The sequence below is a fragment of the Prosopis cineraria genome, unplaced genomic scaffold, assembly GCF_029017545.1.
Source record: "Prosopis cineraria cultivar Desert tree isolate PC_DT_omini unplaced genomic scaffold, ASM2901754v1 PC1, whole genome shotgun sequence".
Taxonomy (NCBI): domain Eukaryota; kingdom Viridiplantae; phylum Streptophyta; class Magnoliopsida; order Fabales; family Fabaceae; genus Prosopis; species Prosopis cineraria.
The window spans coordinates 49,885,000-49,895,892 of NW_026555332.1; the positions used below are offsets into that span (position 1 = coordinate 49,885,000).

The 10,893-nt window shown below is 32.4% G+C and overlaps 2 protein-coding genes across 4 annotated transcripts; both read left to right on the forward strand.

Annotated features, from left to right (window-relative positions):
* The first annotated feature begins 1,725 nt into the window (after positions 1–1,725).
* LOC129323183 (uncharacterized) lies at positions 1,726–4,213 on the forward strand. Its single transcript, XM_054969783.1, has 3 exons — positions 1,726–2,076; positions 2,807–3,267; positions 3,673–4,213. The coding sequence occupies exons 2-3, from the start codon at positions 2,855–2,857 to the stop codon at positions 3,716–3,718; spliced, it is 459 nt and encodes a 152-aa protein (XP_054825758.1). The 5' UTR covers positions 1,726–2,076; positions 2,807–2,854; the 3' UTR covers positions 3,719–4,213.
* Positions 4,214–7,509: 3,296 nt separating this feature from the next.
* LOC129285779 (squamosa promoter-binding-like protein 17) lies at positions 7,510–10,171 on the forward strand. 3 transcript variants are annotated; one of them, XM_054921656.1, is made up of 3 exons: positions 7,510–8,134; positions 9,158–9,297; positions 9,383–10,171. In XM_054921656.1, exons 1-3 carry the CDS (start codon positions 7,782–7,784, stop codon positions 9,994–9,996), a joined length of 1,107 nt encoding a protein of 368 aa, XP_054777631.1. In that variant the 5' UTR covers positions 7,510–7,781; the 3' UTR covers positions 9,997–10,171. The 3 variants fall into 3 exon arrangements, with proteins under 3 accessions (XP_054777631.1, XP_054777639.1, XP_054777649.1); XM_054921664.1 differs by having other exon boundaries at positions 7,512–8,134; positions 9,419–10,171; XM_054921674.1 differs by having other exon boundaries at positions 7,995–8,134; positions 9,148–9,297.
* Positions 10,172–10,893: the final 722 nt, after the last annotated feature.

Below are 10,893 nucleotides of genomic sequence, written 5' to 3' on the forward strand. Positions count from 1 at the left end.
ATAAAATATTTTTAATCGAATCTTATCAACAATAAAATAATTAATTATTTTTAAATTAAAATTATTTTTTTATATTTATCTCTATTTAATAAGATATTTTACTTTAAAGTAAATATAAAATAATTCATTTATCATAAACACTCTTAAAAAAAATACCATGATTATACCTTAAAATATTTTTTATTTTTTAAAAGAGGAAGTACAAAAATATTTCCTTAAAAAGTAAAAATTGAAGGGTTAAGTGATTTATTTATTAAAAATATTTTTAAAAAATTTATTAATTACCTTTTTAAAGATTAAAAATATTTTGTATTTTTTAATATATTTATTTGGAGAAAATAAATTATGTTTTTAATGGAGGGAGTATTCTCTGCTCGTTGGTTCCAATATAAAATAATAAATCATTCTTAACTATTTTACTAAAATTAAAAAATGTGTGAAAAATTTTCTAATTTACTATTATTAAATATATGATCTTTCAAAGAATGTTGCAATTAAGGAGGGCTTAAGCGTATCTTTATTATGCGATTTCAAATATGAAAGTTGTGACCAATAATATTTTTCTCCTGTTTTATTTTGTCTCTGTCTTCGCCGTTATGGAGCCGGAGACAAAGCGCAATCTCGTTTTTTTTTTTTGGGCCAATAATTTGGAATTTCATCTCACAAGATTTGTAAAATACTTTCTTTTGATTAATGCATAAATTTATGTATTAGTTACTCCCTCTATTTAAAATTATAAAATATTTTTTTGAAAGATTAAATAATAAAAAATGTAAGTCATTTTTAGTTTTTGAAGTGTAATTATTTTTTTTAAAAGTATCCTTATTGATAATGAATTTATATTTATTATAGGGTGTTTAATAAAAATAAATATAAAAAAATAAAATTAATTTAAAAGTAAGGAGTGACATTCGATTAAAAATATTTTATATTTTTGAAACAGAGAAAATATTTCTTTTCCTATCATCGATCGCCCTTCACTCTTCTGCAATTTTTACCGAATCGCAAATATCATTATGAGTATAGAAAGGATTACTGTTTTATAAATGTTTATTAACAAAATTTGATTAAATTGATAAGAATGTAACTCATATTTTCTGAGTCTTGAACATGACTGGATTGTAACCAGCTCGTGATATTTGACTCCTAAATTTTTCATATAAAAAATATATGGGTCTGATTTATTTTTGGCTGTCTATCTCCTAATTTTTTTTGGATATACGACATACATATAAAAATAAAATTCAAAATGAACATATATGTAAAAAAGTGAAGATGGCACTTATTGAGAAAAATGGTAGAAAATTATTTGAAATGATTTGGACATATATAAAAAAGATTACGAGAGTCACCAATGAGAAGAGTGAAACATATAACTTTGAACGCTATTAAGAGGAATTGAGAAAGACCTAAAAAAATATTTTTAAAAGTTGTTGAACGTAATGTTTTAATTAATAATATTTTAAAAATTTAATAAATAATAAAATATAATAATATATATCTTGTAACCTATATAATCGATTTTATTTGATGGGATAAAAATTTTTTGTTGTTGCTGCTGTTGTTGTTGTATCTCCAACGGAATGGTTGTAATTTGTGTACCTAAAATTCTTCGTTGCGGCATATTAATGACTCACGCAACGCTATCACTTTTTGTTTTTTATTTAATTGTAAGTTGCTGTAGGACCGTAGCCTTTGCACATTAAAAAATAAAAATAAAATCTTTATACATTCTGATCGCCATTTTCTATCTTCGGCTCTGACTAGTTCCTCCTCCGTCTTCTTCCTTGCTCTCTGTGGCTACTCCTCTCAGACCTAGTCCGGCTTGCACTAATCAAATCTCAATCTTCAGCCTTCTATTTCTATTTTAGCACATCAGCTTCTGATCTGAGTCTTCAGAATTTCTAACTCGGATCAAATTTTTGACCAGTTTTTAGTGTCTGTTTTGCCTTGCTTCAAGCCATTCACAGAAAAGTCTATACTTCCTTTTGGGTTCAAGCAGTTTCTGGATTTGTCTTATCAGGGTTAATAAAATGGGTCGTGTTGGAGATGCAGAAAGCACATAGAAGATACCAGGTCAGCCTCATTTCTCCTAGTGTCTCTTGCTTCTTGCTCTTATATGATGCGAAGTCTTCATTTCATGGAAAAAATTTTGTATTCCTGAAAATTCTTGTTGTCTCTTTGGTTTCTGAGAATAAGCTAGAATACTGATCAAAATTATTAATCTTTAATCAAAATTGTTAAAAGGATAAAAAGTTATAAATGCTTGCTCAGATTGGACTTGGATTAGGTGGCAATCACGTTTTCGGATATCTAGACCAAAGAGAATCTGGAATTGTTAATTTCCCATGATTCTGTAATCTGTACTGTTCATTTGTTTCTTTTGAGCCCTGATATTGAATATTAGTAGTTTGGGTTATTCCATATGGTCGCGTAGATGAAGTGGGCATGATTTGCTCTGTTTATCGATCAGATTCAGTTCGCTAGACGAAGTTTATTGCTGAGAAGAATGATTCTAAATGAGGCGTGTTTCTTTCTTCATTCCCCTCTTAGGTTCTTGCTAGATGCTTTTTGTAATGTTGCAAAATGAAGATTCTAGGCTAGGAACAGTGGATGCAACCCAAATCTTGTGAATGTTGACTGTTAACCAGAGATTCACCTCTGCACTATTTTAATAGTTTTGCTTGATAGTATTTTGGTTGTCATATTGTTGCTATCACTTCTGTCCTTTCTTCTGTAAAATTCAACCGAAGTATTAGATTGATCTTCACTTGGTGCTATAAGTGTGATTGTTTCATCTTTGCAGATATCTGCCTGAGATATTTAGTTGATCTCATCAAAGTTATTTTTGACTATGGGTAGAGGCAGGGGAAAGGGGAAAAAGCAGAGGGTTACTTCTAAGCAGGAGGAAACTGGAAGTGGTGAAGAGGAAAGAATTCCTGCCTACAGAAGAAGAGGAAGGCCACAGAAGCCACTGAAGGATGAAACTGAAGACGTAGACACGACTGAAAAGATTGGAGAAAATGGTGAAATCTTGAATGGTAATGTTTCCAGCAATGAGATGAAAACTCAGCTTGCACCAGAAAATAAGAAAAAGAGGAAGAGGTCTGTACAGGTTAAAGAAAAAATAGATACCACAAAAGAAGAGAATGGCATCAGAACCAAGTCAAGCTCTGATGACCCAACAAAGATTGTTGGGTTCCGACAAAATGGAAGCAGGCGGAAAAACAAGCCTCGTCGAGCTGCTGAAGCCGGAGTAGATTGCAAGTGAGGTTTTTGGCCTCCATGAATTGCTGGAGATTTCTTATTATGGGAATTGGATTCAAGTAATCCTACAAGATGTCGTATAGTTGTTTATGGCTGTTTGTTTTATCTGTTGTGACTTTTGTACGCTATTGCTTTAAAATTGTTGATTTTCTGAGTTTTCCAAGCTTCATATTGCCTATCATAGTACTAGTCTCTACATTTTGCATCCCTACAGAAACTCTGCAGAGTCTACAGAATTCGTTTGATCATGAAGTAGTTTAATCATCTTAGGCTTTTCCTTTAAGAATTTCTGTTGATACATCTACTTGAGATTTCATATCAGCAATGTCCATTATTGCTTACCTTCCTCAAATCTGTGCATATCAGTAAAAATCTGAAGTGAGAATATTCAATGGAATCCTGCAGGTTGATTGTGAATATTGGAACTGCTGCTGTGTTCCCAATGATCTAAGTAACTCGTATTATCGAGTGAGTATCCCTTTGCACATTGAGATGCATTTTAATTGGAACGCTAATTGTTGATGAGCCGAAGTTTGAGAGAGAACAAGAAATCTATACGGCCACAACATATGATCTTGGGTCACTGATGGAGGCAGTGAGTATATTCTAATGCCTGAAATTAGGAACTCTTGTTGCCAGCACGTTACAATCTTCCCAAGAATGGATATTATGAACAAATTCTCAAAGTGTTGGTAACGCAAGTTTCAAGCATGTGATTTTCCCTTTATTCACGACAGAAGATTCGTTCGGTTCCAGCACTTTACCCTCACGATCTTACTCGCAACCCTTGGAGGGTTTATGTGATTTGTCGGCCCATATTCTTGAGTTTGACCCAAAAGGTAGTCCAAAGTTGAAGCCCAATGTATTAACCTTGTCGGCATTATTTTTAATATTTTTCTTGATAAATTCAATTTCAGTGCCCAATAAAATAAATATAATAATAAAAGATAGCTATGCCGATGGGTTTATTGCCAGGGGACTGGAGGCTGTACTAGTAGTTGTTGATGCCAATGTTCCCCGTGAAAAAGCAAGTAATGAGCGAGTGCTGTGTTTTGTAACAACTCAATTTGATCGGCTTTCAGTTTTGATTTTGAGAAAATAACAACCAAGAATTTCAAAAGTAAATTAATATCAATCAAGAATTGATTGACTTTAGAATTACATTATAGCTTCTTGATCTTGGTTGATATTAATTTATAAGATTAAAAAATTAAACTATCTCCCAAATTATAAAATAAAAAAAGATAAAGGTTTTTTTTTTGCTTTTGGAGTATTTCTTGAGGAGAATCTAATATCTTAACGTTTTTGTTGAAATAATTTTATTTCTAAAGTTATTAAAACAAAATATTTTTTACCTTTTTTATCAAATGTTCTAGCAGTCAACATTAAAATTTTGACAAAATGGCAAAAATGCTCGTTTTTAATAATTTTAAGAGCAAAATTGCTATAACAAAAATGATAGGGTGTTGGATGCTTCTCAAACATACTTTAAAGATAAAAATACACCTTAATCCAATAAAATAAAAAAAGCCTACTATCGTTGATGACAAGGTCACAAGAACCCCTCCTTTCAATGGGGTCATTGATGGCAGGTCACCAAAGCATTGGTGCTAACTACATTTTTATTCAAACAATAATTGATTTAGGTGGCCAAATAAGGATTCAATCTCATAAACCCTGGCCAGCTTGGTAGCTACCAAATCCTTTAATTGTATATAACAAAAACAAATGTATAAGTAGTAAACCAATCTTCTAACTTCTTTCATATTATAACATAACGGTGTGTTATTAATTTATGAATAAAACTTATTATTTTACAAATGTTACTTGTTAATTTAACATAAATAATTACAAATTTAAAATTTTAAAACTTTATACATTTTACTTGTTAAAAATCTGAATGTATTATTGTTAATCACGAATAGGTTATTATCAAAACCTGAACAGATATTTGTTAATGAAAGACTAACAAGTACATTTAAACCCATCATATCAACTTTTTTAATTTATTAAAATCAGAATAATTTGTTAATTTTGAATGAATTATTATGAAAACTTAAATGTTTGCTTGTTGCTGAATGACTAACACATACAATTAAGCCTGTCTTATCCATTTTTTTAACTTATTAAAATTTGAATGGACTTTTGTTAATTTAGAATAAATTATTGTTAAAACCCAAATAGATAGTTGTAATTGATGATTAAAAGCGCATGTCTAATAAACTATTACTTTTCTAGCTTGTTAAATTCTCAATGGATTGTTGTTAATTTAAAATAAATTATTATTAAAACCTGATGGACATTTGTTAATGAAAGACTAACACATATAATTATGCTCATCCTAGCTACTCTTCTAGCTTGTTAAAGCCTTGAATGGATTATAGTTAATTTAGAATGAGTTATTATCAAAACTCGAATATATACTTGTAATTGATGATTAAAGTTATAGGTCTAATGAAACAAGTGTATGAGTAACAAATAATTCTAAATCAACAATAGTCTATTTTGGCTTTAACAAGTTAGAAAAGCATATAGGATAAGCATAATTGTACATGTTAATCTTTTATTAGCAAGCATCCATTCAAATTTTAACAACAATTCATTTTAAATTAATAACGGTCCATTTGATAAGAACAATTGTATGTGATAGTAAAGCAGATTGGATGAGAATAATTGTATATGATAGTCTTTTATCAACAAATTTATATTCATGTTTTGACAACAACTTATTATAAATTACAATAGTCCATTCAGGCCTTTAGCAAGCTACAAAAGCATATAAATAAGCATAGTTGTATGTGTTAGTCTTTCATCAACTAGTATCTATTCAGGTTTTAAAAATAACTCATTCTAAATTAACAACAGTATATTCGAGGGTTTAACAAGCTAGAAAAGCGATAGTCTATTAGATCTGTGCTTTTAATAATCAACTACAAGTACCTATTCGAATCTTGACAATAATTCATTTTAAATTAACAATAGTCCATTTAAACTTTAGCAAGCTAGAAAAACAAATAAAATGGAATTGATTGTATGTATTAGTCCTTCACCAACAAATGTACATTTAGGTTTTTATGATAATTCATTCAAAATTAACAACAACATATTCTGTTTTTAACAAGTTAAAAAAGCAGATAAGGCGGGCTTAATTTTATGTGTTAATCCTTCGTTAACAAATATCCGTTCGAGTTTTGACAACGATCTATTTGTGATTAATAATAACACATTTGACTTTTAATAAGTAAAATACATAGAGTTTTAAAGCTCGCAATTTATAATTATCCATGTCAGATTAACAAGTAATATTTATAAAAAACAAGTTCTGTTCAAAAATTAACAATACACTATCATGTTATAACATAAGAGTAGTTAGAAGCTTGTTTATTACTTGTATTTTTTTTTCTATGTCTAATTAAAGGGCTCGGTGGCCTACTTTTTACGTGGCCATGGTTCATGGAATTAAACTCTTCACTGGCCATCTAAGCTAATTATTTTTTAAATCAAAATGTCATCAGTGCCAGAGCTCAGGTGATTAGCCATCGACAAGGGGCTCTAGCGACCTTACTACAAGTTGAGGTCCAACAGTTGGCGTCGGTGACAATGGGGGTTTCTTTTCTTTTCTTTTTTCTTTTTAATTTGAGGGGCAGATTGATCTTTTGACCTTATAAATTAATATCAGTCAGGGATTAAAGAATTTCATTGCATTTTTGAAGTGAATTGATTCATGACTGCTATTAATTTACTACTAAGGTCCTTGATTGCTATTTTTCCTTTGATTTATTTGTGCACTCATAAATGAAACAACAAAGAATATCTTTCTTGAGATATTAATAACAATAAATATTTTTTAATTAAATTATTACATATATAAAAATTGAATTGAAATTGATGACAAGAGTTGTTATCTGTGTGTATGACATTCTTATGCCATGCCGGTTTAAGTGAGAGAGAGGGTGGAGTCATGGAGAAATTTTATGTATTTTCTCCTCTTCTCCTTAGTCTACAATTTCATTTTATAAGTATTATGTTAATAGCAATGAATTTTAATTTAAAAAAAATATACTTAACCTTTTATATTTAATTTATTTATTTTTATTCAAGTCAAAATATATAATTTTTTTATAAATGATTTATTTTATAATAATTTTGTATTGATTCAATTAACACAGTAAGATCTCATGATATTGAAGTGGATGTTATTCTTTTCTAGAAATGATCCAAACAAACAAGGCCGAGGAAGATCGCGATAGTTGAATTGGAATCAGCGAGTATACGAGGAGGGAAGAAGGGACGCAGGGGGCAGAGACCGAACTCTCAAATAGAGGAAGGAAAGTAACGAACACTCTATGGCCATTTGTCAATTGTCATAGTCTCTCTCTCTCTCTCTCTCTCTCTCTCTCTCTCTGTGGTTCCTCATCCATTATTTTTGGTTACAGAGGGGGTTATGATGACCTCAGCGTCAGCTCCCTGCTTTTCCCTACCATTTCCCCACGTAACCCACTGCCCCCCATTCTATGCTCAACCTCTCTCCCCCCCTTTCCGACCCTCAAATGTGTTCATCCTCCGCCGACTGCCTTCACGGCTTGAAATCTGGCCACAAAATCTACTTTGAGGATGTGACGATGGGAGCTCCGCCCAAATCCACTGCTGGCGGGGCCTCCTCTTCCTCTGGGACGGGCACGAAGAAGGGGAGGAGCGGTACTCTTCAAGGAGCTCGGCCTCCAAGGTGTCAGGTCGAGTGCTGTAGCGTAGATCTGAGTGATGCCAAGCCTTACTATTCCAGGCATAAAGTCTGTATTTTTCACTCTAAATCCCCTAAAGTCATTGTCGCTGGTCTGGAACAGAGGTTTTGCCAGCAGTGCAGCAGGTTCTGTGCCTTACCCTTCCTTCGATATTTTAATATTCGCCCATTCTTCTTACCATGTCATTGGCTGTTTTCCAAGTTCTTGGTTATTAAAATGGAAACGACGCCACTCGAGGCTTTTTCGGTGTATGGCTCAGTGATATAAATGCTATAATCTGGGGGAGTGGCTCATGTTTCCGACTTGTGTGCATTAGTTGTATACGTTTTATGTTGTATTTTCTGAGTTTTCTGGTTATCTGTTTAGTCGTATATGCCATATTAAGCATATCCAGATTATTGTTCTAAGAGTTCTTTTTTTGTAGGTACATAGATAAGTGTTTTTCTGTCATTTTTATTGTCCCTATTATCGATTATTCTGTATGCAGTAACATGCATTGGTTAAAACGTTCTTTCCCGCAAGGCCATGGAAAAGTCATGTAATGCCTTCTCGAGGCTAGTCCGCAGCAAAACCAGGGTTTTATCAAAGGAAATCACTCCCTTATTTGCAAGTTGAGACCACTGATCATTATAAAATAACGGTGAACAAATAGAACTGAATCTGTCTGGCTGTGCGCGTTCTGTTTGAGCAATTATATTTGATTCCCGTAATTAAGCCTAAAAACATTCCATTCTAGTTATGGCAACCTGGAAATTTTTGTGTAATTCGAATGTTTTTGGAGTCTATCAGTTTTAACATGTTGATGCGTGGTCCTTCAGTTCGGATGCCATTGCTGGAGTTTGGATCCATTTGCGTTGAAACAGTGGATTCCATGCCATTTCTTGAGTAAGGGGGCTTTGTCAAGTCTTTATTATAACTAACTTAATTTGGAGCTTGACATGTTCGATTTGTACTGACTTTATTACTTGGATTTGTTTTATTATGTTCTATTTGCTATTTGGACTCCAAAATGACAGTTTCAAGTTTAATAATCACTTTGCCTTGTGATTTAGTAACTGTCTCTGTCAACATGTTTTAAATCCCATGTTCTCTTACGTAAAGTTTTATTCATCTCAGAAAGCTAATATCTTGCTTACAGCCTTGTCCAGATTTCATCAGCTTACTGAATTTGATCAAGAAAAACGAAGTTGCCGCAGGCGACTTGCAGGCCATAATGAACGTCGGCGAAAGCCCCAACCCAGCTCCTTGTTGATCTCTCCCTATGCCAGATTTTCTTCAGCTGTATTTGGTTAGGCATTAATATGTTAATTAACATATAAAATAAGATTTATAAGAAGCCATCAATAATTTCAACTTTTGCTTATCCTGGTTAGAGAGCAAATCTAGATATTTGGCACTTGCTTTGACAGAGAACCGGGGCAGAGTTGGTGGCTTTCTGATGGAATTTGCTGCATACCGTAAGCCAACTCTGGCATCAACATCAACAGAGCAAGTTTCAGGGAATCAAAGCTCAACAACTCCATGGCAAGGCAACTTGCAGCTTCCTGAACTCTTCTTGCGAGGTTCGATGGGCAGCATAAACAGCTTTGGTCCCAGCCATCTAGGGGAATGCTTTGCTGGGATTGCAGACACTAGCTGTGCTCTCTCTCTTCTGTCAAATCAAACATGGGGCTTCAGAAACACACTACCAGCTCTTGGGGTGAACAACTTATGTTTCGAAGGGACATCCATCACACAACTTGCTGCATCTTCTCATGGCGCTCCCATGCATCACCTTTCAAATGCCTCGGGGTCTTTCAATGGCATTGAACCTGACACTTGTTTGCATGATGATGTAGTTGTCCCTGATCTTGGTGCGGCTCCGATTTCACTGTCTAACAATAGTGAACTTCCTGGTGGGCTTGTGATGCCACAACCTGACAGGCAATATGTTGATCGACAATCCGAGGCCTACGAGTCTTCTCAGCTGATGCACTGGTCCCTTTGATTGTTTCTTTGATTTCTAGGCTTTATTTTGCAATTAAACCTCCATGAGATTACAAGATTAAGTCAAGAAAATCAGACAATCTGGCTCTGTTGCTAAAAGCCAGACTGAAATCTTGTATTTTGCTTGCATTGGTTTGCAAACTGACGGAGCATCATTTATATTTTCAGACTTGTTAGATTAGTAATTTGGAGGATGAAATCCATGAGAGTATTTTACTCCGAATTACTGACCGTCAGATAAGGGTGTTCAAAACCGATCCAAACCAATCCAAACCGACAAAAACCGAAAAACCGAACAATAATCAGGTCTGTTTCGGTTTTTATGATATAAAAACTGATTGGTTCAGTTCAAGTTCGGTTTTGAGTACTAGAAACCGAACCAAACCGAACCAAACTTGATTAAAAAAATTTTATTTATTTATTTATAAAATATATAACCATGTATCTACAAGAAGTATTTTGTTTTGAATTTTTTATAGTAATAAATAAATATTTTTAAAATACTTGAATGAAAATGCATAATATTAAGTAATTATAATAATCATGTTATGATCATCATTTAATTATTTACAACCTAAAAGCCTCAGCATTCAATTTATCTATAAGAAATATTTTGTTTTAAATTTTGTATAATAAGTTTTTCATTATTTATTAAAATATAGATACATAGATAAACATTTTCAAAGGATTTTAATGAAAATACATAATATTAAATAATTTTAATTTTAAAAACTTATATCAATTTTTATGATTAATTATTGTTATCACATTGAAATTTTATTATATTTTTATACCTCTATTCATGAAAAAAAGGAGTCAAAAAGAATGAAATTTAATTTTAGTACATAGCACCATTATGAAGATGGAGAAAAGGAAAAAAAAATTAAACAAGTGTATT